This window comes from Gallinula chloropus (genome assembly GCF_964237585.1).
Source record: "Gallinula chloropus genome assembly, chromosome: 1".
In the NCBI taxonomy this organism is placed as follows: Eukaryota; Metazoa; Chordata; class Aves; order Gruiformes; family Rallidae; genus Gallinula; species Gallinula chloropus.
Window position 1 is genome coordinate 210,734,502 of NC_140085.1, and position 26,364 is coordinate 210,760,865.

At 41.1% G+C, this 26,364-nt stretch overlaps 2 protein-coding genes across 2 annotated transcripts in view; one reads left to right on the forward strand and one right to left on the reverse strand.

The window, feature by feature from the left end:
* Positions 1-15,316, forward strand: part of PAN3 (poly(A) specific ribonuclease subunit PAN3) — a gene marked incomplete at its 5' end in the record, with an annotated part of 81,901 nt that extends 66,585 nt beyond the window's left edge. The window contains 7 exons of the mRNA XM_084272233.1: positions 1,242-1,407; positions 1,825-1,912; positions 7,026-7,165; positions 8,031-8,160; positions 11,364-11,428; positions 12,108-12,246; positions 14,999-15,316. Of these exons, the coding sequence (XP_084128359.1) occupies positions 1,242-1,407; positions 1,825-1,912; positions 7,026-7,165; positions 8,031-8,160; positions 11,364-11,428; positions 12,108-12,246; positions 14,999-15,139 (869 nt within the window). The 3' untranslated portion in view covers positions 15,140-15,316. The remainder of the gene's footprint in view (positions 1-1,241; positions 1,408-1,824; positions 1,913-7,025; positions 7,166-8,030; positions 8,161-11,363; positions 11,429-12,107; positions 12,247-14,998) is intronic.
* A 5,744-nt stretch (positions 15,317-21,060) lies between these two features.
* FLT1 (fms related receptor tyrosine kinase 1) overlaps positions 21,061-26,364 on the reverse strand; it is a gene marked incomplete at its 5' end in the record, with an annotated part of 118,829 nt that continues 113,525 nt past the window's right edge. The window contains one exon of the mRNA XM_084271146.1: positions 21,061-21,422. Within this exon, the coding sequence (XP_084127272.1) occupies positions 21,218-21,422 (205 nt within the window). The 3' untranslated portion in view covers positions 21,061-21,217. The remainder of the gene's footprint in view (positions 21,423-26,364) is intronic.

Here is a 26,364-nt window from a genome sequence, read left to right on the forward strand (position 1 = left end):
GGTGTTGTTTTTAAGTTGCATGCAGAAAAATAAACCCCAAGTTTTGACTTTTCTCTCTTTCGGATATTATAGCAGCATTTCTGTTCTGGAAACTGTTCTGTAACTCTGTCTTACAGTGTCTGTATGCATTCCTGTTAAACATACCACACACTTTTTGGTGCTCTCAATATATAGTGTATTCTCTAGCAAGTAGTAAATATAGAAAAAGCCTGGACTAAATAAAAGAGATTATATCTCCATTTGATAGAATAACTTTTGTTATACTGAAGAACAGAGAATCATGGATGGGGGGAGGTTTACTATGTGAGACTTCTGGTATGCTGATCTGTGGGAAGTGATTTGCATAATGATTCATCAGGAGGCCAGAAGAAACAAAGAATATCTGATTATGTTCAGCCTTCAGTAGACATGCCAGGCTTATTGCTATTTAAAGAAGTCAGTGTTTTGATCTTTATAAGCTAAATCAAAGCAACTTAAACTTGTATTTCATTTTTCAGGTTTAAAAACAAACAAAAGCCCAGAAATGAAAGCTGGGAACATTCCCAACCCATCGTCCCAAAATCAGTAAAAAGAAGTAGAAGTTCTTCAGTAATGTTCCATTTTAACAATTACATATATATGCAATATATATGTGTGTACACACACACCTCCTTGTTTTGAGCAAGTGCACAATGTTGATATGCTCCTGTAAGGAAAGGGAAAAAAACCCTACCCAACTAAAAACTTAATAAACATCTGTCTTATTAAATGATAGAGATTATTGTACAAAGACTCACAAATAAAACAAAGGAGGTAAAATGGGTTCTGTTGCAGCTATTGTGGTATGCATTTACTGTTTCAAAATGCCAGCACTTTTCCTTCTGAAGTACTTGCATATTTTGATGTACCACCCACTTTCATCAATTTCTAGCCAGTAGTCTTTTTGTAGTAATTATTCATCTTAAACACTCCTGAATGTGAAAATAATAATGCATAATTAATTGTCAGCATTTTAAAAGGTGGTTGGACCTGATGATCTCTTGAGGTCCATTCCAACCCCTAAGATTCCATGATTCTATGATTCCAAAAGAAAATGCAACCAAACCCCCACCCAACTGTAAAAGCACAATAGATAAGTCTTTGGAGGGCTATGAAGAGTTGAAGGAAAGGAGTGTGTGCGTTAACTGTGTCATTCCCAATGTGTGCTAACTTCAGTATTATGTAGTAGCCTTTTGTTGATGCTTACAACCTTTTGTTTCCAGGTCAGCATGATGGACCTCTACCACGGCAGCATGCTGGGTTGCTCCCAGAGTCTTTGATATGGGCGTATATTGTGCAGCTGAGCTCTGCGCTACGGACCATTCATACGGCAGGACTGGCGTGCCGAGTTATGGATCCAACAAAGATTCTAGTAACGGGCAAAACAAGGTAGTAGAAGTGTCATTCTTGCTGTCATCTGTTCACAGTACCTTCTGACCACACTCATGCTACAGAAATAGCAAAGTCTAACTAGAAAAATGTGTTATTTTTAACTGGCATGAGACGAAAAAAGAAATATATTCTAAATCCTGTGAAAATCTTGTAAAAAGATATATTTTGGGAAAATTTATGCATCATCCTCAAACGCTGTTCAGATCCACTACTGGCAATTTAGAAATGTGTTGATTTATTTATTAACCAAAGACTATCTGCATTTAGTCAAATAATAAAATTAGTAATTTATGCTTTTCGGTCATGTGCTGAATACTGATGGCTCTGTCATGTCAAATAATTCAGTGAATGTGAGAGGAAACATTTAATAACTGTACAACTCAATGACACTTCTTGCTTTTCTTGTTTCTAAAGGTTACGAGTTAATTGTGTTGGAATCTTTGATGTTTTGACATTTGACAACAGTCAAAATAATCCACTGGCATTAATGGCTCAGTTTCAGGTAAGACAGCAGTCACCAGGTTGGTGACTTGGCATGGGGAATGCTGAATTCCTCGTGCTATTCCTTTTGGAAGAAAAGTACTTCAATTAAATTGTAGCCATAAAATCTAGTATATCTATTTCTAAAGAGTTAATATTTTTGGTTCCTGATTTGACCTCCCTTCTGCTATGCATTATTCAAATTTGCTTCTAATTGAGAACTGTGAGTGCTCGTTTTGCTGTCCTCTGCTTCTAACATTTCAGCAAACTCACCAAACAGGTTGAACTCTTAGCATTTAATAAACTTAAGTCAGAAATAGGTTAGAAAAATGAATTTCTCAAAGAAGAAAAGTTTTGCATGTAGTGCTAGAGATCAGGAAATTATGCTTGAATGTGAGTTTTTGTTTTCTCCTTATTTTAACAAAGTGTTGAATGCTTCCTCACAGAGGAGGAAGAGATCCTTTAAGTTACTACACTTAGGCCTTCTCCTCACTCCTAAAAGGATCTAGTGTGTCTTTATTTTAGCCTCATGGCTTTTCTGTGCTTTCCTGACGTTCTCTGAAGTATGGACACTGCATAATACCTGAATTAACAAGAATAGCTTTCAGACTTAACAAAAACTGTTCCACTATCATCTGGAGCATCGCTGTACAGGAGTGCCTCTTTCCCTAACTTCCCCTCAGGATAAAGTACATTGCTTCAGTAGTCATCCTATACCCTGTGCATACTGGGAGTGAAAAACTACAGTAGGGAGTTGGATTGAATTTATTTTCATTAATTGAGGTTATTCACTGAGAGAAGATTGCTCATTCAGAGTCTTTCAGTAATAAATTAAATGTTTGAACTTTGGCCAAGCAGAAACTAGCTTATTTGGGACTCTGTCCTAGAACATAGCTGCATTTTTTTTTCTTTTAAATCATACAGTGAAACATTTTTCAGTGTTCTTGGAGTACATCAAAGGATTTCCCCCCCTGTCCAGCTACATATCAATGGGGTTTTGGTAATCATTTAGTGGAAAACAGCTGAGAGAAGGTAGGAATACATACCAGTGAGGATTTCAATGCCTAAAAATATAATGAGGGTCTTTAACCTTAATACTACTTCAAATTTATTTTAACTGAAGCTGGGAAAGAGATCCTCCTGAATATGACATTCAAATACTTTTAAAGCAAAACATTTAATGTACTTGGAGGTACAAGTCTAAAAAATAATCCCAAGTTGCACAACTGTTTGAAATGTTTACGACCATAGCAGCCCAACAACTTGCTTGGTAATACCTAATTTTGTTCATGGGGGATGTTTTTGCATGTTTTATACATTGTTAGTATCCAGCTTGTTCCAGTATCACCACTAAACCATGAAAGAAGTTACTCTTACATAATTTGGAAGATCTAAACTGGAGTTAGAAAATACAGCATTGCCGTCTTTTTCTGTCGCTTCCTCTAGAAGGGCTTGGCTTTCACTATCTATTTTGTTCCTTCAGAGATTCTGGACTGAGTTCATTCCTTGAAATTCAGGAGTCGTTTATCATCCTCCACCTTTGTTTGCCCTAGCCAGATAAAATTACAAAATAACAGCTGCTGCTTGTCCTTTTTCCTCTCGATCCATGACCCAGTTCCTGAATTCCCCTGGGAGTCCTGTCACTGTTAAATGTAGGTTATCTCTTGGTTTACTGCCCAGCTAATGTGCATTTCCTTGTTGCTGTCTTCAATGGAGGAAAGTATTTTTGTTAGCATTTGTCCCTTTCTGGCTATTTCCCATTGTTAATATGGATAGGAAAGAGTTTGGCCAGAACACTGAGGGGCTGTGTAAAAGGAATTCAATTGTTCTTTACAATCTGTGTTAAACACACGAATTTATATGATTATTTATTTAAGAGTTAAATAAAGGTGACAATAAGGGAGGCTAAAAAGAAGTTAATGGAATATGAATGGCCACTTGCATTAAAAACAAGGTATTAAACCTACGTAAATTCCAGCTCATAACTTCCCACTCTTCAGTCTTTGCCTGGTGTCAGTCAGTTATGAGATACAGATGGGAAAACTGTAAATGGTGATGTAGGAAACAGTAGAAAGGCTTAATAAATATTTCTGTATTTGGAATAAAATGAAGGGGAGTTCTCTCTGTAGGAAATGAAGAGAAAACCTAAGTTTTAGTGATTTAAGGAGTGCTATAAGGCTACATTTGCTCAAAGTAAATATTTTTAATTTAGCAAACCAAAATAACTTTTACACATACCTCACCAAATTTAAAGAAACTAGCTGAAGAAGCATCTGAAATATCAATATTAACTTAAAAAACCCTCCATAAAATCAGAAAATACAGGAACTTGGAGGGACTTCGAAGTGCAATTCCAGAACTTAAAAGGATAAGTGAATCCACAGAATTATAAAGAGGATGAGCTGATATTGATCCAAGCAAAGCAGTGGAACAGGGTAAACAAAGTGATGTCAGTTTCAAAGAGTTTGTGGAAAATGGATCATGTCAAAAATAAGATTTATTAGATTAGCTTACATGTCTGGCTGATAAAGCCAAGTGTGTGAAATGCTGAGGTGTCTCCAGGGCATTTGGCATAGTAGCACACACCTTTTTAATATTTAAAAAAACCCCAAAGCTATGCAGAAGGGAAAGGGTACCTATTCAATTAACTTTAAAATTGCTCTCTGACATATTTGAAATTCATTTGATAACAGGGAGACATTAATGAAGAGGGCTGCTTGAGTTAATCTCCTAGGGGCTGGTTTTTAGTCTAATGCTAGTTAATATCTCTATCAGTGAACTAGATGGTGGTGATAAAATGTTTAGCAGAGCTTTAAGGAGATCAAAAGATAGATTGGTGCAGGTCACGGTTATGAATTGAATTGCTAATTAAATGGTCTCTAGTTGCATGCAAAGGTATGTTTCTGAACAAAAGGCAGCATGTATTTAATAGGTGCAAAGCTTTTCCTTGAAGTTGAGAGTCAACTTGGTATGATTTACTGTTAATGGTATAGCAAAAGTCTTCTGGCAGGTCTGTGGCAAAAGGAACTGATGTGATCCATAGTACAGGCAGAGCACGGTATGGAGCAGTGGTTGTACCCAGTACTGACCTGTACCTTGCACTAGCAAGGCTACTGCAGGAATGCAGCATTTATTTCTGGTCTTTCTGCTCCAAGGAGATCTAGTAGTTCTTGTGTGTCTCCTTTAACCTTTCTCTGCCTAGAAGCTGCAAGAGCTGAATATGTTGATGCTCCCAGAGGGGAGGTTAGAGCTTAATAGGCATATGTGGATTGCTTCCTCAGAGAGGGGAAGGTGTGCCACAGCTGCTGGGAAATTATTGCCTGTCTCCATGGGTTGAGCTGGTCAGTGCCAGGCACTTTTGTCCCTTCTAAAACAGGAATCAGACTTCCATAATCCTGATCTTTGTGGGACCCTTCCGATTTGTGAAAGTCTGTGATTCCCCTGTCATGCAGGAAAATTGCTGCCTGTCTTTGTGCACTTGTAAAACTTCAGGCCAGCTCAAAAAATCAAAAGCCTGAAATTTAGAATTTCCTGGCTGATGTTAATGTGATAGTCTGTCTTAACCATTTTGAAAATCTAATGCAATCTGTATTATGAAAACACCTATGCAAGGGAAGACTGTGTTTTTGTAGGGTCTTGTCTGAAGTGGTGTATTTTTGGTGTCTCAGGGCTGTGTGATGGCAGAGAATTTATGTAGGATAAATTAAAATTTGGAAGATATTATTTCATACTTGCTATAGAAACAGTGGGGACCTTGAAAGACCTGGAAATGTTCTTTACTTTGTCCTTCCTCTCCTGGGAGATGTGGCTGCGGAAAAAGACCTGCTCAGCTACTTCAGCCAGAGGCAGCAAACACGGAAACTTCCCCCTGAGCTCGAAAGCTGTGAGGAGCTGTGGCATGGGCACCATCACAGCAGTTTTCTAAAGCTGCCAGCTTCTAAAGAGAACTTTGAATGGAGCAATGCTGCCAGATTTTCAGCCTTTCTGACAGAAATGTGTATTGCTTGTATGACTGCGTTCTCAGCTGAGCTGTATAGCCTTGCTCCAGACTATGGCGCTGACTTTCATGATAATGAGTAATGTTCACTTTTTTACTTTTGCAAAAACATCATATTTTCTCAGAAGTGACTTAGGAAAATACTAAATTTTTATCTCTGGTTGACTCCTAAACTCAGTCTGAAGCAGGCATCCAGCATGGAAAGCTGCAGGTGTTTCAGGTTTGGCCAAGCTGCACGTGGCTCAAGACCTTTTCATGGAAAGAATCAGGCAGCTCTTGCTCTGAATGTCATTGTCTGCTATTAAATTAGGCTCCTGTTTTTAGGGGTGGGCTTCAAAATCTTACATGACTTTCCAAAATAATTTCTGGTAGCTGTCTATTAAAGTTGGCAGAGTTTTCCGTTGTAGCAAAGCAGCCTGTATGCAGCATTCATCTTAAAAGAACAATTCCACTTTGAAGGAGAGTGTTCAGTAATGCTAAGGATTTTTTCATAAAATGGGATGCTGCTCCATTTGTCATCCATTCAGGCCTCTTCCTGGCTAGTTAGTTCAGGCAGTTTGTATCTCTTCACACTGGCTGTTAAGAGATGAAAACCTCTGTGAGCTCTTTGTTAGAACAGAAGCATTGTTTGCCAGACTCGTATCTCCCCACACTGGCCATCAAGTGGGAATTTATACTGGCTTTCTGCAAATGATGTTTCTGTTCTAGAATGTCCTCCTTGATAGATATTTTTGCATTGAGAAGACTTGTTTTATTTGCTGCCAACTCCTTGACTCTTCAGGATAAGCAGGTGGGTGGTTACGAGAACCTCTTTGCCGTGATTTGCTCACTACACAAGAATTCTCTCTGGTAGTACCTGTAAGCTAAAAATAGGTGAATTTTAAGCATTCAAAGATAAATGTAGTGTCTATAAATTGCTATGTATCAGGATGTAAAATCAGGACAGATTTTCCTCTGTATATTTTAACTACTCTTAACTTGCACAATTACATTGAGCTATGATTTGAATAACACTTATTTTAGTTGCTCAACCACTTCTAAGGTTATTGAAGAACTAACTGTCTTTAAATGCCATCTAATACCATAGATAATACTTACCTGTACTAGGAATCTTATCTGTGTGTGTTTTTCCTGTTAGCAAGCGGATCTGATCTCCCTGGGGAAAGTTGTGTTGGCTTTGGCTTGCAATTCTTTATCAGGAATTCAGAGAGAGAATTTGCAGAAAGCAATGGAATTGGTGACAATCAACTATTCCTCTGATCTGAAGAATCTGATTTTGTAAGTTTGCTTAATTAATCTGTTAAAGGAAATTGCTGGTCTTCAAATGTACAAGTAAAAATGTCAAATGTTATTTTGAAATGCAAATAAGATTATAGGTATGACTGCTACTTACAGATATAACTTCCTGCTCTGGCAGGGGGTTGGACTAGATGATCTCCAGAGGTCCTTTCCAATCCCTGCCATTCTGGGATTCTGTATTACTGTTAGTGAGTTGTCTAAACAAAATTTGTTTGTACTTTCATGGTGCATCTAATAAAATCAGTGTCCTTTCTTTACAGCTCCTAATAAGAAGTAAAGGAATTTAAACAAAACTAGCACTTTATGCTGTCTTCAATGCCAGGCTTCATTGCCTTCTATCAACCATAGCAGTATGCTGGTTTTATCTTATGGTTTCAGAAGGCAATGAGAAATAGACACATTGTCTTTTTGACCAAAGTGTTGAGTTCTGTGTTTTTCTTGCCTGCATGTTACTTGGTGGTCTTCAGTAGTATAGTCAGTCTTTCTCTTTCTGGAGCCTAGGAGGGAAAAGTAGAAATCTCTGCTCCCTTCCTCATTTGAAAAACCAATTGCATTACAATTTGAATCTTTGCACCTTCCTACTTTTTAAGTATGTTCTTGTTTGAGTGGGATCAGCTGTGTGGTTCCATGAAAGCACACTCCTATCTTGTATACATAATTGACTATATGCATATATGTAACTTAATACACGTTTTCTCTGTTAGTGTCTTTTTTTAAGAAATCTTGCAGTTGCCAACATGTATTAAATAGACATGAGGGTCATATAAGTGTAAAATCATTATGATCTCTTTGGTATTTGCAGCGTGTTTAAATAATCTTGTTGGGGGTGGGGATATTTTGGCAGGTATCTGCTGACTGACCAAAACAGGCTTCGCAGTGTAAATGACATCATGCCTATGATTGGTGCACGATTCTATACTCAGTTGGATGCAGCTCAGATGCGAAATGATGTTATAGAGGAAGACCTTGCAAAGGTAAATTATTTAGTAATTCCTACAGGAAGACCTATAATCAGTATTCCTACAGCTGTACCTTAAAAGGGAAAGTTTCCTACTAGTTGCGTTTCTGTTCATTTAAGTGGTGGTTTAGCCCTGGCTGGAGGTCAGATGCCCACCAAAGTTGCTCTATCATGCCCCTTTTCAGCTAGACAGGGGCAAAAATAGATATTGAGAGGCTTAGGAGGGGAGATAAAGACAGGGAGAGATCATTCTACAATCAGCGTCACAGGCAAAACAGACTCAGCACAGAATAAAGGAAAGAAAACTCTACTTGATGACACTGCACTGCACCCCCAGTGACACCAGAGTCGGGTAATGAGAAGTGTGGCCAGATCTTAAAGCACCTTCCCCCACCCCTCCCTTCTTAGCAGATTTCACTTTAGTCATGATTTCACTCCCTTCTTCCCCCCTCCCTATTGTGGCACAGAGAGGGGCAGGATCTGGGAGAATGGGGTTTTGGTCAGTTCCTCACAAACTGTTTGCCTTGTTAGCCAGGGGTGAGGGGGGGCATTCCTTCCACCCTTCCCCTGCTCCAGTGTGGGGTCCCACCCACTGGGAGACAGTCCTTCACGAACTTCTCCAGCATGAGTCCTTTCAGCACTTCATCTGCTCCAGCGTGGGTCACTGCTATGGGGTGCAGCCATAAAGCATAGAATGTCTCATAGGCCCAGACTGCTCCAGCCTGGTCCTCCCCACAAGCCTCCCCACCATCCCCCCCAACAAACCTTGCTGCTCCAATGTGGGTCACAGCATCTCCTGTATGTCTCCACCTGCTCCACCATGGGTTTCTCCACAGGCTGCAGGGGTATCTCTCAGGCATCTGGGGTGCCTCCCCACCCCCGGCTCCCTCCTTTACTGACCTTGGTACCTGCACAGTTCCTTATATATTCTCACTCCCATCTCTGGTGGCAAAAAGTGGCTGCTTGTGGGGTTTTTTTTTTCTCCTGAATGTGACTCATAGAGGCTCTGTGACTGTCACTGATGGGCTTGGCCTTGGTCAGCAACAACTGTGGCCTTGAGGTGGCTGATGTTTGCTCTCTGGGGCCTGAAGAGAACTGGCTGCCCCCTTCCTCTACCAGAACCCAGCCATGTAAAAATACAAGACCCTCTTTAGGGAAAGATACTGAAATCTATCAGGAGCGAAGAGTTGTATAAGACCAAGGCAGTAACAACTTTGAATGCAGAGCTCTGGACAGCAGGTGCCCAACCTGTTGGAGTCAACTACTACACCTGCTCTGAAGATCACAGATATTTAAGATCATTTCTTGTTAAGGTGGCCCAGTGTGCCTGCAGAAATTTGGGCAGGTGGACCTTTTCCCATAACAAAGATGGAAATTGTCCTCTAATACTCATTAAGCAGTTTGTGTTTTCAGTCAGGTTGTTTACAGCAATTGCGTATTGTTGGCAGGTGAGCAGAGCCACTACAAATCCAAGTTGCTACATAGCTGTCTTTTTCTAGCAGTGATAAATAGTAGTTGCTAATTATCTAATTATCTGTCACACTATAACATGGTCATGCTACCACATCCTCAGTAACATCAGAGCTACATTAACCCTTAAGTCTAGCCTGGTACTCCCTCTTCATTATTGCCCCAAAGCATTATTGCCCCAACGCAGGAGCGTTAGAACAAGACTGGTGTGTATGATGTTCTTCCTTGAATTCTCTAAGCATGCTTAGAGAATCATCATCTTTAGCTTGGGGGCTTTTGATGATGGAAATGGCTTGAATGTAGTTAATAGTTTTGTTTTCTTGAAGCCTGAAATATTTTATTACTCTAACGCTCAAGTTTCACACAGCAGTGACCCCACTACCCTGTCCCTTTCCTTCCTCACCTTAATATTCCCATCATGTAGCATTCAAAGCCTCACTTTTTCAAGATGTCTAATCCACTCTGTAGAAGAGCTCCCTGCCTTAGGCTACTATGCCTGCAGAAAGGCCACCTGGAGACACACTGCCAGGTTGCTGCTCAGCCGTGTCGCTATTGACGGGGCATCTGCAAGGCAGTGGCATTCACACAGATGTGGTTTTGGCTTTTGTGTATTCAGCCACATACCAAAACATCATTTGGAGGTTGTACAGACCTCTGCTAGCTAAACAAGGTAAGTCTTCCCTGTCAATCTCTTAAGTATAGCTACTGTTGTGGTACAAGCTGTTCTGCTCTGTGTGTTTTCTAGGCTGGTAATAGAAGTCTTGCAACCCACAGGTTGTCTAAGGTCAAGCTGTTATCACCTTGACCTACTTTATTTACCCAGCTGTGCACAGTAACGTGCTCCAGACTGAATTAATTTCAAATCAATGTGATCATGCATGGTATGAGACGCAGCTTAGCATGAATAATGTTGGAGAGCTGGGTCATTGGAGAATATGAATAATATCAGGAGAGAATCTTTTTCCTGCCAGCTTTGAGCAACTTCCACTTAAACAAAAGATTAATCCACAGTGAAATGTAAGCTAGGATGTAACTCTTCTTACTGTATCCTAATTGATGAGGAAAAATGTGTGAAATCAATTTTTCAATTACCTGTATTCTTAGATTTACAGATGCTTATGTGCTCTCTTGTGCGAGCTGATTCTCATTGCTTTATCTCTGCCATTGATAGACTCAGAATTTAAACTGTTCAAGGAATTAAATCTTAACTTGTCTTAACTTGCATCAATTATAATTTGAATTTTAGTCTGATATTATTACTGCTGATTATTTACTTATGGTTTACAAAGTATTTCTGATAAACAAATGGGGTAGATTTTATTCCTTCTCATCTTTACTTGAAATAGGGTATTATACTATATAGGCTTTTAGAGGTCTTGGTAACTGTGGGAACATATATAAAGATGATGCTCTTGTTCAATATACTTTATTTTAGCATACCTGTAAGTATAGGCTACCAAGAAACTAGGCTTGTGTTTCCACAGAGAAAATAGTTTGCTTAATCCAATTCCTGCTGGGGCAGCAAGGTGCAGTTAGCTGTTAAATCTCCACATTTACAATAAAATGAGCAGTGGGTTACTGATGCACAATATAATGCATTTGATCTCTGAAAAAAAATATACCACCTTCTTAGAATAAATAAATTATTGTAATTATAGTACTTCACTGGCACTACTACTGTATATCTTTTGTGAATAAGTGTCTTAATGTTATGTCTCAAGCTTTAATGACTTCTTTTTTGTTTTCTAGGAGGTGCAAAATGGAAGGTTGTTTAGGCTTCTAGCAAAATTGGGAACAATCAATGAGAGGCCAGAGTAAGAAATACTTGTTTTCATGGTGTAGAGTATCTGAAACACAGTTTGCAATGCAGGGTTTCTTCCCTCATAAATATATACCCTGTTTTTGCCTGTGAAGAAATTGAGAAAAATAATCTAAGCAACTTTGACCAAAATTTTAACTAAAGGAAGAGAGAAAGCTGCAAATAGATAGCCAAAAGTTGTTTCATTTTTTTTAGTGTGGTTTCTCTTATGGGTGTCTTATAAGTGGCAAGTTTTTGAGGAATACTGCAGCTTACTTCAGCTGTAAGCAACTGCTACAGATGTTGATTTTAAAGTAGTTATTTTTCAGCTTCTTTCATGAACTACTTACAAATGAAGCGTTCATGGTCTGTTTTCCATCCTAAGACTTGGAGTTGTGTTTGTAATGCTGGTTTCTAACATTTATTTGTTAAACTTGAAGATAACTTGCTTTCTTCCATTACTTTTCTGTGGGCCTTTGGTAGAGGTTAGCTTCGGGTGCTTCATGAATACATTCTCTTCTGTTTGTGGCAGCAGGGAGGCTGTAACTGGGTTGTGAATTGTAACAGGCATCTTAGCCAAGCAGTAAGCTACTCAGTTCTTTAGTCAGAAATCATGTTTATCTGGGGTTTGGGTTTTTTTTTAATTATTATTTTTTTCTTTCAGAGCTTTAATATGAGCCTTTGTTTTATATCAGGTTTCAGAAGGACCCAACGTGGTCAGAAACTGGAGACAGGTATTTACTAAAGCTCTTTCGAGATCACCTTTTCCATCAGGTGACAGAAGCGGGTACTCCTTGGATTGACCTCAGTCACATTATCTCATGTCTTAACAAGGTACACTGTACTTGGGTTAGCTTTTAAACATTTGTTTGGGTTAACTTTTTAAAAATAATATTCCACTTCAAAGCAAGTTGTCACTGGCAGGTTAATTCTGTTGGTTTAAGTGATGGTTATTTTCCCCCTGTTTTGGATGCAAACGATGTATTCATTAAGCTAATATTCAAACATTTATGGATATCTTTAATAAACTTAGTATATTAATACTAAAAAGTTGAAATTTGGTAATACAGCGTGAGATACTGTATTATCTTTTCATCCTAGAATGCATTGAGAACTGTGGATAAGCAATGCTGGTCCCTTTATGCTACTCTGGCCTTTCAACACAGCATAAAGGATCCATAAAAACCCCTTTAACTGAGGGAGGTTTCTGCTGATACAGTTATCACAGAGGATGGTCATAAGGCAAGAGGATCCATTCCTAAACTGTGCTGACCAGAGTAGGCGACAGGAGAGCATGCCAGAAGGGGACTGCAAGAGAAATTTGTGCAAAAGCCTTACCACCTAGGACAGCGCTGGAAAATTTGATTTACAACATCAAGTCCACTTCTGAGAGCTTCTAGTCTCTCCAGCCCTTTCCAAGGTTGATCTAACAAAGCAGTATTCCAAGAGCTGCACGGCTAGCAAAACTTTAGCTGCACACTCCCTTGATTAATAATGGGATATGTGTGAGATACCATAAGATCTTCAGTAGTTGTAGAACTTGTCTTGCTCCATAAATTACAGTATGTGAGCTGATTTATGTGTTTTTAATTGGCAGATCAGTTTTTATATTGTTTTGCCAACTTTGGTAATTTAAAGAAGAATAAGATGATACTTCCTTTTTTTTTTTTTGTAGCTCTTGGGTCATTCCACTCACCCTGTAGATAATGGTGATGCAGACACTGACAATATACAGTTTCAATGGCTAGTATTTCTTTTCTAGAGCTAGGATAGCCAAATTTCTTTTTCCAGAAAAAAAAAATTACTATATTCAGATCCTCTGACATGTAACAGCTTAACTACAGTTAAATCTTTTTATAAATTGTCAGGGCTTTTAATCTCCTATTAGACCACTGCTGTGCATTTCTTTAACCTCCTTTTTATCTTTCTGATTGGTGTCTGTAATCACTTTAAAAAGGACATTAAAGAGATTGGGGCTAAATCAAAAAGAAAGCATGTTGATACTCAAATAGGCAGTGAAATGCCATCATGATTTGAAAGCAGTGACCCGTACGGTACTGTAGCAAGAGGGGACAGTCCTGAATTCATAGGTCAGGTAAGAGATGGTGTTAAAGAATGCCTTGTTCTATCGATGTTCATGGCTTACCTTTTTAAACTGAGGCTCTTCTCTTCTGTGGTTGTGGGCTCAGCACACACAAAATGTAAGGCTTACAGAACTCGACTTTGGAAATACACTCTAAGTAACACTTGTGAAACTGCAGCGTGTGCTGGTAGAAGTGGTTATTTGGATTTTCCTGTGACACTCCCCAAAGCATTTCTTTTGAATGAAAATTAACCTGCTGTTTTAAAAGAAATGAATCTTTTTTCAGTGTGGCATTTGGGGATCTTTTCAGCTGAGACAGTGATTTTATGCCTCCACAGGGGGAGAAAGAAAGCCATAAATATTCATGTTTCTGTTTAGTGGTGTGGCTTCCTTAATACAAATCTTCAACATTTATCTTCTTTTTAGAAGACAAATGCAAGAAACTTCTAACTTGCTGTGTTGCTCTAGACAGCAGCTAGTGCAACATGAGTGACAAATCTAATTGGTCTTCTGCTATTCAGTACAGCTTTATAATCCATTTATTTAATCCTGCTGGGGTTGTATTTCCAAAGATTGTCTCAATAGTGTCATATTCCACTTGTCTCTGCCCCACCTTCTGTGTTGGAACACGAAAGCTTGTCATGTTGAGTATTGGGAAACATCAGTATATCAACTAAAACAGAGCTATAAAAGTTGTGTTATAGGAAAGTCTGACTGTTCTCTGTTAATGAACATTTCTCACAGAGTGAGGAGAACATAAGATACAGTGTTGGAAGGGACTTCAGCATGTGAAGTAGGATATTCCTCTGTTCCAAATTAGGATTTAGTATGCAGTGTAACATACAGTTGTTTTTTTAATATTGAATTTCAGAAGTCAGGACAAAACATGAAAACAAATGTGGAACAGACTTTAATCTTTAACCCCAAATTATCTATTTGGTTATGGATAACTAGGCTTTTATCACTAATGAAAGAAACGTGCCATATGTGTTAGGAACTAGTTTGTTTCCAGTACTGCCAAAAGCATGAGGCTTTGTTTCTACTGGTTTTCAAACTACCTGGGGCTGGTCCATCCATTATTTCATTTTAGAGTGGGCAAGAAGTAAATCAGCTACCCTACGTGGAAGCTTGTGGATCTCATGTGCAAATGTAATGTCAAGTGTGGTTTTGCTCATCAGGAGCTATATGGAAATCGTGCTAGGCTTTCTTACACAGGGGAAGGTAGCACTACAGGATTACTAGCTTTTATGGAAAGGGAAGAAAACTATGGTAACCTAGTCCTAAGGTCTGGAATGTCCATCAGGTTAAGACCAAAATGTCTCGATTTTTTGGCAAGTACATTGTTGTGGTGCAGCTCAAATCTGCTAACGCCAGCGAAAGGAAGGGTCTGAATCGCCCCACAACAACGTGCTGGCCAAGAAATTGATTGCTTTTGTTATTGGGGAAATGTTTTGCCATTTCTTTCACACTTCTTTTATTTTATCTTTTGCATTCTTGTTACAGTTAGATGCTGGTGTGCCAGAAAAAATAAGCCTCATTTCCAGAGATGAGAAGAGTGTACTTGTGGTAACTTACAGCGATTTAAAACGCTGCTTTGAAAATACTTTTCAAGAACTGATTGCAGCCGCAAATGGTCAGTTGTAGTATTTGCTGAAAGCATGCAGGACATTGCTGAGGAACTTAACCAATAGCAAATTGCACTACAGCTGAATTGTTGTTGTCATCTCATTTCACATTTGGGAAACAAACAGGAGATGAGCAAAGCTGCTTGCACTTCAGTCAGGTACACTGTTACTTGAAGGGAAGAATGTTTCACTTATCCTAGAGCTAAGGCTGCCATTGGAGGCTTTATCTGTGAAGAATTTATTTTAGATTAAGGAACACATCAGGTGCATGATGTTCCTGCTTTTATTTTTTCCACTTGTATATGCACTAATTTTAATTTTTTTAAGACTTTTCTGATCTCTGAAGTTTTGCCACATTGTATACTTAAGGGAAACTCTTTGCAAGGACATTTCTGGGATACATTTTTGTCACTGAGGATATAGCAAAATTTATTCATTTTTGATATAATTTGCACCCAGAATAGCATAAAGGACCAGGTAAATAATTTAATAGAAATTGTGTTGTATTAATGACCGTTTAGTTCGTAACCTCTGTACAAGTGTGTTGTATGCAAGCTCTGTATGCCACCCACTGTTAGCTCCAAGAAATGTGAGAAGACGAAACTTTTAAAAACCAGTCAAGTGAAGTATTGGTGAATTGACAGAAAAAAAAAAAAAGGAAATAAAGTCCCCTGTCATTTGATTTAAACTTTGTCTAAGCAAAGTGACGAAAATAGCCTAATGGGAAACATCTATAATTTAAGGAGCATATCAACCTTGCTCTAAACACAACCAGCGCCTTTTAAAAACTGTTTGTACGTTTTCCTGCTAGTCAGAAGCATTTACATTTATGCAATTTTTTTAATAGATTTTTTTTAAAGAAATTGTTTAAATGCCTGAAGTGTCAGGACTGTATTACTTTAGGTTATTTACAGTATAATTTTTGTATAAAGTTCTGTTCTTTGAACCACAGCTTTATTATGGTACGCTACACTGGATACAGATACAAAGACACTGTTAAAAGAAGATTAACTAAACACAGCAGTTGTCTGGCATCAAGAGGTTTTCAAGTTTTACAGCCTGAATCTGGAGGGATAATGATCTGCTGTGCCTTTGCAGTCACTGCTTAGCCCAAAGTAATATTACTTTTGATAATACTCAACACATGAATATTCCTGAAGTAATTCAGTCTCAAAAGTCTGGAATTTTCCTCCTCCATTACCTTTCTAATATTTGGACATGCAGTTGTCTCCAAACTTGGGTATTCATGGGATTTCTAGTTAAACACCTACACTTTGATACTGAAGACTGCCAAATATGTAGGAATTTCCTTTCTTAAAGCAGTAGTGAAGACTGTATCTATCCTTTCCCAGCACTGAATGTTTTAATAGCACTGGGTGCTCACCATGAAGAAAATGTGGAAACTCAAAAGGTCAGGACAGACTCTAAGCACTTGCAACTGATGTTACTGACATCAATTTTAATAATTCTCAATATTTGTAGTTTTCAGAGAAGTTTTTAATATTTCTCTGTCCACTTTTTTAAGCTTTAAAATGATTCTCCGCCTTGAGACTTGCATCAAGAAAAAAAGCAACTCTCTTCACATCGAAAGCTTTGAAGACTAGGGACATGCTTTACACATTTTAGACAATGTGGTTGAATCCACATTAGGTAGCATCAGTTGTTGAGTTTAAAAAATTGATTATTGTTGCATTTGATCGAATGAATTTTAAAAGGAACATAATGTTTAATATTCAAACGATAACAGTTGCCAGAATGTTCTTTTTAATATAAAAGGAACAGGAACTTTGAAAAGTGAACATGCAAAACAGTCTTTTACCATTAGCTCATGTATTTGAGGAAGAGCAGCTGTCTTTTATATGTTTTTTGACAAATCATATTGTAATTCTTTTGTACAAAAAAGAAGTACTTGTATTCTAGAAGAAATATGAAATGCTTAATTTATAAGCGGGCTGAGGTTTTTTCCAGTATTGTTTTCTTTGAAAATGAAAGGGGATCATCTGTTCAGTTGTGGGGTTTGGGAACCTTTGAAAATTTAATTTGTGGACCAATATTTTGTGAAAGTGTAAGGCAGGGGTAACATAGGGCTTGAATTCTCATCCTTTTTAGACCAGCAAACCACCCTCTGCAAGACATGTCTAAATTGCAAACCTGTGTGTATTTGCATAACGTCAGTTTGCTTCAGCCCCTGGTAACCTCAGGACTTGGTTTAAAAATAAAAAAAGGTAGACAGCTAATAAGTTTTCATACATAATGTCAGCCAGAAAATATTTGGTGTCAGGTAATACATAAAATAAAAAAAAGAAGTTGAGCTTTGTTTTCTATTTGTTTCATTTGGTCCGTATTTGGGAATGATTTGAACAGTCTGAAGTTCAGCTGGGGTGTTTTTTTGGGGGGAGAGCCCTTCTACCCCGTTTTAATTCCATTTAGAAGGTTGTCCTAAAGTTGTAGTTTGATCCATTCATAGGAAGTACTGTGTATCTGTATTTAAAAAGAGCAGCCACCAGGATGTGCCCTCCCAGATGGGAAATTTAGTTCCGACCTTCCTATTTTTAACAGCTAAAAGCACAGAAGGGACAACCTTTGAAATCATCTGACGTTGGTCACTTTTGTTTTTGTACCTGTTTTAAATTCTGTTGCTGTATTTACTATATTGTAAATATTTTGTTGAGGGTACCTATGTATTTTTGATTTGCCCTTGTTTCAGTAATTCAGGTGTCAACTGCTTCCCCTAAAAAGCACCAGTATGTTAAGTTCTAATGTCATGATCCCAATATGTGTTACTCATCTTTAATCCTGTTTTCATTCTTCATGTGTACAGCAGTATTTTTAATAAAGAATACCAGAAATAACGTGGCCTTATTTTTGACAGTGTGGAGTTCTGAAGTTGCATACTGGGCTTGTCTACTTTGGTGCTGGAATTTTATTTCATTCTGTCATATCTCTTCTGTATTCGCTCCGTCTGCCCCACAGACTTTAAACAAGCGTGTGGATCACAAAGTGCCCTCAGTGCTTCCCACTTCCACTGTATCACGTGTCCTGAAACTTACAGGTGGTGTTCACTGGAATCATACTAACACACATTTCCTTAACTCCCAAGTCAAGTCACATCTGCTTCTGTCAGATCAGGTCTGCTTTACTAGACAAGCCCTGATTTTGAAAATGCTGTTATAGTACCTTTATATTTTAGAGCTTTTTTTTCCCCCAGTAACAAAGTGTACTAATTTCTCTGACAAATTTGCATGTGGACTCATGACAGCTTCATTTCACAGAACTATTTTTCTCTATGGTTAGCCAACAAAGGTGAGATGACTTACTGGAGGGGTGAAGTCTCTTACACCCATCCCTCCTGACCATGCTTATGTGAGGTGAAATCTTGTGCAATGTGTATGTGAAATCGTCAGTACTCCCTGCAGACATTTAACATGGAGTCATTGCCCCTTAAATTGCAGTGGGTTTGGAATTTTACTGTATAAGCTGCAACAAACTTGACTGATGTGCTTACCTGGTCTCTGGTTTCCTCCTTGGTAACGTGCAGCAGCAGCTACACAACTCCTGCGGCAATTCTGCCTCTCCAAAGGAAGTTTCATCTCTGATTCCCTCAGGCACTTGGGTGCCTTGGAGATACCCTTAGGTTATAAAATGATGTATAGCAGAGAGCACTCAAGGAAACATTTCTGTCCAAGCAGCACCCCCAACTTCTGATGGGCTGGGATGGGCATGTGGAGACTCTCCAAAGGAGACAGAGCATCTATACAATCACCTGAGTTGGAAGAGAGCCTTTAGATCATCGAGTCCAAAGATCATCTCTCAGGCCTAAGGTGCTAACTCATGTCACAGCTGGTTCAGAACAGGCACAGCTGGTGGCACCTCAGCTCTGTTCACTGGCCTTTTGTCTATGCTAGATCCATGTGGCTGCAGAGGTGTGGGCTTCTTTGTCTTGCCCCACTGTGAAACTTGCCTCTTCCAGAGGTGCAGTTGACTCTTTGCCTCCAGATAGTAGTAAGTGCTTCTTGGTTATGCAAGTGTTCAAAGCCAGGTTGGATGGGGCCTTGGGCAACCTGGTCTAGTGGATGGTGTCCTTGCCCATGGTTATCTTGATGGTATTTGAGGTCTCTGCTGACCCAACCCATTCTGTGATTCTGTGCTTAATCTAGGGGATGTCACTCCTCTAAGTGTCCATCACTGAACCTGCTTTCCTGTGTGGGAAATGTGCTTTCCTTGCAATGATTTATCCCCTTGGCTGACAATACTGGCCCATGAGGATGGATTGTTTGCCAGGTATGTCCATGCTGCCCTGTGCTGAATCATCTACTGTGGCAGTCTTTGATGCTGGATTGACTAGTTTGGCAGAACTCCGCAGATTCTTTCAAAAGCAAACTTTATTATATGGATTTAGCAGTCAAATACATTATACGAAGACAGAAAATGCAAGATAAAATAGGAGTTATTCACATCCAACTTAGAGGGTTCATATAAAAGTCATCTTTGTAGTCCAGTTTTCTTAAATATATGCACAGAAAGCATATTTATATATTTACATTGTGCAAATATTTCCTTTGAGATGCATCATCCCATAACTAGTTTCGCTCAATTAGAGATCAGAAACAGTCCTCAAACTTTCCTTTTCTTCAAGATCAAATACACTTTACCAGCAAGAGACAGTGCAATAGATACTTAAAACTGATGATCTCTTGGCCAGGAAAATCTGGAACTGATTCTTAGCTTAGAAGTAGTGTTACATGTTGCTTTTACTCCAATATTGAAGGAGTTTTTTCTTTGTAAATGCGCAAAAGGTCATTTGCTGTGAAGCCTGTTAGTGGGTTAAATTCACAGCTCCTAAGCTGAGTTTTTAGAGGTCAGACCATGTTACATGTAAATTTGAGTTGTAGTGGACCGTGAGAGGCTGAGATCAGGCAGCAGGTAGTTGTTGTCAGGGCTACTGTGTTAAATGGCCAAGTCGGTATTGCTTTGAGTTGAAAGGGGATGGTGCATCCCTACACTTCTCCAAGAGCATTCCTGCCCTTTCTGAGATGCAATACAAAAGTCTGCTGGAAAATGAAGGATTCCTGGTTATTCCTGTACATATGTACTGGTAACTAACCTGGAAATTCAACTGTCTTCATAGAAAAGCTGCCCTAACTTTGTCTTGTTGCTTCTAACCAACCTCTTCAAAGTCTCTAGTGATCAATTCAGTTACAGTATATGCAGTTTAGTAGCCATCCTGTCCTTTCAGACAGATTCCCATAAAATATAATCAGTGCATTGTTAGAAGGTCCATGAGGTTTCATGGACAGAGCTTGGCTTTAATATATCTAGCTTGTGGTTTGGTTCCAGTGTGTGTGTGTCTGTGTTGGCCTGGTGACAAAGTGCAAAAACTTCCAGAACTTTTACTTGATTTCAGCAGGCTTGTCCAAACCCAGTGGATCTGTGCTCGCTGTTGTTGCAGCTCTGGCTCTGACTTGAGCTCTCATCTCTCCTTGCCAATTGTGTATTTATGACACACATTTGAAATTCTTGCCACCTGAAGCAGTTAAGAGCCATGTAATGCCCCATCCCCAGTGAGCTTCACCAGAGCATTAGCCTTCCATCAGCATTTTTTTAGGAGTTTTCACTAAAAACTGCAAAGTGTGGTTGGGGTTTTCTTGTTTCTCTCTTCTTGAAGAGTCCTTTAGCCCCAACAATAGGGTGCAAATTCCCTGGTGCCTGGCATGGGCTCTCAGCTGCCTCTCCCAACCAGGACACCGGTGCTGCACCTGGGTGCCCCAAGAATGAAGCACTGTCCTGCTGTCGGGGACTGGAGAGGTTTTCTCTGTGATAATGACTGCCAGGTTGTCAGAAGCACTGGGTGATTTTAGTGGCAGCTGTAGGCATTTGGCACTGGGAAAGTCAAGGCCTAAGCATTAGTGTTGTGCTATGTTTTGCCTATGCTTGTTGCAGTGTGTGAAGCAGCAGAGTTGCTAAGGTTAAGCCAATGATACCTCCTTAAATTTTAGCGTGGTTACAATTATTAGGGTCAAAAGGTTTTAAACCGACAGTGTTTCAGGAGAACCCTTTTTTGGGTTAAATGCATATTCAGATCTCAGTCTGGAAGCACTTAAATGGGTGGCTGAGAATAAAGGACAACGGAGTTGTAGTCGGGAGGGGGAGAGTGGCACACTTTCATTTTCTCCAGCACCACGTTACCACACGTGTATCTTCTCTTGGAGTCACTGAGCTGGTCACAACTGAAACTGCAGAAGCTTCTTGGCTTGGTTACCCCAGACAGCACCGACTCCTTGCTCCTGCTGGCACTTTTCACACTGTAACAGAGCAGCAGCAGCATCATTAGCATATTTAACCTGTATGGGCACTTGTTTTAATGACTCGAGCAAAGCTACACACAACAAGCAGCTTTGGTCTCAGGTAATCAGAGAATCATAGAATTGCCAGGGTTGGAAGGGACATCATCTAATGCAACCACCTGCCAAGCAGGATCACCTAGAGCCTGTCACACAGGAATGCATCCAGGCATCCTTCTCCTCCAGAGAAGGAGACTCCACAGCCTCTCTGGCAGCCTGTCCCAGTGCTCTGCCACCCTTTCCTCATGTTGAGGTGGAACTTCCTATGTTCCAGTTTATATCCGTTGCCCCTTGTTCTGTCACTTGGCATCAGTGAAAAGAGACTGACCCTGTTTTCTTCACCTACACTTCAAGTATTTAATCAGCTCTCCTCTCAGCCTTCTCTTCTCCAGGCTGAAGAAAACCAGGTAGGAACCCAGATGGGAACAGCATTGATGCAGGTGGGATTTGCTCAATGGGGAAGCAGAAGGGAGGACTGGAAAAGTGCTTCTGTATCCCCCTTGAGTCCCCTTCAGAACAGAGGTGCTGTGATGGAGCATCGTTATTAATGTGCTTATGAGGAGTACTTGATTGCTCAGCCTAAGCTGTAATTGCTCACTTGTGGCAGGTTCTCTGGAGTGAAACCTCGTGACAGTGTAGTGTGGAGCATCTGGTATCTGTGCTGCTGCTGGGCTGTGGGTCTCCACAGGGTCCCTGTATGTTCAGTGTTCTTCATAAGGGAACTGAGTGGGTTTTGAGCCAAAGTGAAGTATTGAAAGGTCCCAAACCTTGGGGCAAAAGCAGAAAGCTACTAGGTGTTCCCCAAAGCCTGCTGCTGGGATCAGTTTTTAAGATATGTGGATGATGTTTGTGAGAAAGGGCAGAAGGTCTGAATATGTCCTCTCCTAAGCTTCTCTCAGCAGCAGTGATCAACTGCTGGTTTGAATTAGAGTTTTCCTGTCCTGCAAAGGGCAGTTATCCTGTAGGCTGCCTTTTATAAGATGCCCTTTGCAAGAGAAGTTTAATGTCTTCTCAGCTGAGCTACTCATCAAGGCACTGTTTGCCTTGCAGCCCTCTCTCACCCAGATTCAGAGCCTGCAGTGCTTAAATGGGCTCGTTCAGTAATGACAGAAGTTAGGGCAAAGAGAATTTTCTCACTATTGGACTCAGATACCAGAGATTTATCTGTAGACAAAGGACAAGCCAGAGCATTTTCCATCATTGATTACACGTGAAATCCCAGTGTAAGCATATGTTGGACTGCAGTGCCTAAAATTATATTCCCTCCCCTGTATTTTTATAAGTTCATGGATACTCCACCCCTCTCCATTTATAAGGTCAAGAACATTGGCAGCCCTACTCTTGAATTCCAGAGAAGACAGTCAGAACATCTGCTGAGGGTTTCAGAGCCCGGGGTTTTTTGCTTTTCATTTTCATTCCCACTGTTACATCTTGAAGTGAAGCATGAAACTGGTAGCACGGAGCCCTTCGGGATCAGGAAATGAAGAGGTAACAGTTTCTCTTCAGTGCCACAGTTTCCTGAATCTTCAATTCACCAGCCTCTGTATTTTTGGAGTGTGGTCTGTCTTCTGTCCTACTGGAGGAAATTGGAGGGTCCTCCCCAGAAGACCACCTCGTTACATTTGTTTGTAGATGGACAGGGTTAACGAGGAGGAGCCCTCATGATGAGGATTGCAGATGCATCCCATATTTTTATATTGCTTCTGTTGGCAGATGGACAGTAATTGCCCTGGGCTAAATTCCATAACTGTGTGACAAGGTTAGTCACAGACTCACCAGACTTTTTGTGATGGGTTTAAAGGGAACCACTTCTGTGATTTCCATTGTAATTGTAAGTCTTAGGGACCAGTGGGCTGGCAGAAGTGGAGTGTGTGTGCGACCCTTAAAGGCATCGTGCTTTGATCCTTTCATTCCCCATCAGGTTTTTTGCATCCTGAGAATTTTCTTGGGAGCTAGACTTGGCTTCTACTTCAGTTCATAAACCTGCTGTACCTGGGTGGACACACACAGAGAGCTGTGAGGCAGCCCGTGGGCTCTGACATCCAGTCAGGCTTCGTTTTCAGCCTGAGCTTCCAGTCAGCAAAAGCTTCTCTTGTGGACTGTCTCCTGTCCACTCTGGAAATATAAATTAGAAACTCTGTGTGGCTGTATTTTAATGGGGTTTTGTTTGTTGGAGGAAACAGCTACTGCTTTCCTGACAGATTCAAGACTAGATCAAGGTTAGAGGCTGGCTGCAGCTCTGGAGATCACAGAATCTCAGAACAGCAGAGATTGGAAGGGACCTGTAGACATGATCTAGTCCAATCCCCTGCTAAAGCTGGATCACCTTGAGCAGGTTGCACAGGAGCACATCCAGGCAGCTTTTGAATATCTCCAGAGGAGAGTTCACAACCTCTCTGGGCAGCCTGTCCCAGTGCTCTGTCACTCTCACAGTGAAGAAGTTTTTCCTCATATTCAGGTGGACCTTCCTGTGTTCCAGTTTGTGCCCATTGCTCCTTGTTCTGTCACTGGGCACCACTGAGAAGAGTCTGACCCCGTCCTCTAGGCATCTGCCTTTTATAAATTTGTAAGCACTGATCAGGTTCCCTGTCAGTCTTCTCCAGGCTAAACAGACCCAGCTCTCTCAACCTTTCCTCATATGAGAGATACTCCAGTCCCTGCATCGTTTATGCTGGACTCTCTCCACTAGTTCCCTGTCTGTCTTGAACTGAGGAGCTCAGAACTGGACACAGAACTCCAGATGTGGCCTCACTGGGGCAGAGCAGAGAGGGAGGAGAACCTCCCTTCACCTGGCCACGCTCTTCTTAATGCACCCCAGATACCAATGGCCTTCAGGACACACTGCTGGCTCTTGGAGAGCTTGTTATCCATCAGCACTGCCAGGTCCTTCTCTGCAGAGCTGCTTTCCCAGTAGGCCAACCTCCAAACTGTACTGATGCCTGTACTTGGCGTAGGACCCTAAACTTGCCTTTGTTCACGTTCACTTGGTTGCTCTCCACTAAATTCTCTAGTCAGTCAAGATCTCACTGAATGGCAACGCAGCCTTCTGGTGTGTCAGCCACTCCTCCCAGCTTGGTATCACCAGCAAATTTCCAGAGGGTACACTCTGTCCCCTTGTCCAGGTCATTGCTGAATATGCTGAGTAAGGCTGGACCAAGCACTGACCCTCGGGGGGATACCACTGGCTACAAGCCTCCAGCCAGACTGTGTGCTGCTTTGACTCAGAGGTTTGCTTCAGCCTGAGGATTTTGGCTTCCTTGGGTTGAGGTTTTTCACCAGTACTGAGAAGCCAGAAGAGACTTTGGCAATTTGGGATCCTGTCTGCTTGCAAAGCAGCAGAGCTCAGATTGTTTTTTACTACTCACCCAAACCTTTCCATTGGGATCTTGTTACCTGAAGCCCCACTTTAGGAAAAACTTCTCTCTCTGCTGTCCACAGTACAGCTTGTTTTCATCTCAATGGCAATAAGAAGTCCAAGACACACAACAACCGTTTCTATTGTGCTCCTGACCACCTCCTGAGCCTGAGGGGCTCCCCAGGGCTCAGGGTGATCCATGTTTCTTAGAGTGAAACGGAGGGTGAGTTTTGCATGTTGGTGCCTTTTCCTCATCAGCACTGGAAGCCTGAGGAGAAGGGACCCACCTGGATTGATGGGGTACCCCTGCACTGCCAGGTAAGCCACCTCTCTCCTCTGTGCTCCCCAGGGCCTGACTCTCGGGTTGGTCACACTAAGCACTGTCTCTCTCCCAGAGTCAACTGATGAGTTTCCTCTGAAACAAACCCTGGGTGTGCTCCTAGGGGTGCACTGGGTTTGTCTCCTTCCACCCTACATGGTCCTTCAGTGCTGTTGTGGCAGACCTGGCCCCACCAAGTCTGACTCCTCTAAACGTCACGCTCCAGGGTGCACACACAGCACCTTGTGCTGGTCTGAAAGCATCACCCTGCCTGGCTACTCACATGCAATTCCAGATGCTTCAAACTGAGAAAAAAAAACCCATGCCAAGCCCAGTCATTCTGCCTGGGGCAGCAGGGAAACAGGGAGCACCTGTGTGACCTGTCCTAGGGAGCTGCTTTGGCAGGGGGGTTGTATTCCATGATCTCTGGAGGTCCCTTCTCACCCCAACAATTCTATGACCACCCTCAGCCTCATCTCAGCACCCACCGCTGGTGTGAGACCCCCTCTTTGCGCCAGAGTCCCAAACTACAGCGTGACAGTAAGTGCCCTGGGAGCAGTTAGGTGTTACAGTGAAGGTGATGCAGCTGGAAGCTGCTGCTAAGATGGGGGTGGTCCCTTCCCCAGCCTGGCACTGGCACCAGCTGCTACCACTCACCTAGGACCTACTCTGGGGCCACTCTGGTAATCCAGAGAGCTGAATCAGGTCCCTGCAAGGCAAGCCAAGCAGAGATGTCAGCATAAGACGGGGGGTGGGACCACAGAGCAGGATGCTTGAGGTGGGAGGGAAGAAGTGGGACTCTGCATCACTTTACATGTATCAAACCTCTCCAGTGAGCAGACTGGCCGCCACTGGGTGCCTTCACACACACACATGTGCTTTTCAGCAGAGGGCTGCAGTACCACTTGTATAGCTTGCAAGGCCAGATGACCTTGTCTCAGCCCACTGCTCCCTGTCTCCAAGGATTTATGTTCTAGCAGCCACTGTTGAGTTCAATTTAATTCCCCCTCCCCTCAAGCATTCATTTTCCTTCTGCAGCTGAAAACGCTCCTTAGAGCAGTTCCAGAGGGGTGCTCAGGGCACGCTCTGTGTACTCTGCCATGCAAAGCCAAAAGGCATTTCATACATTTCCTTTGAGGAGGTTGCCCCATCGTCTCTGTGGCTGACAGCAGCTTTCAGAAACGTCATATTTACTCAAAGAAAAAGTGGTTTAAACCATTCCTAGGAAA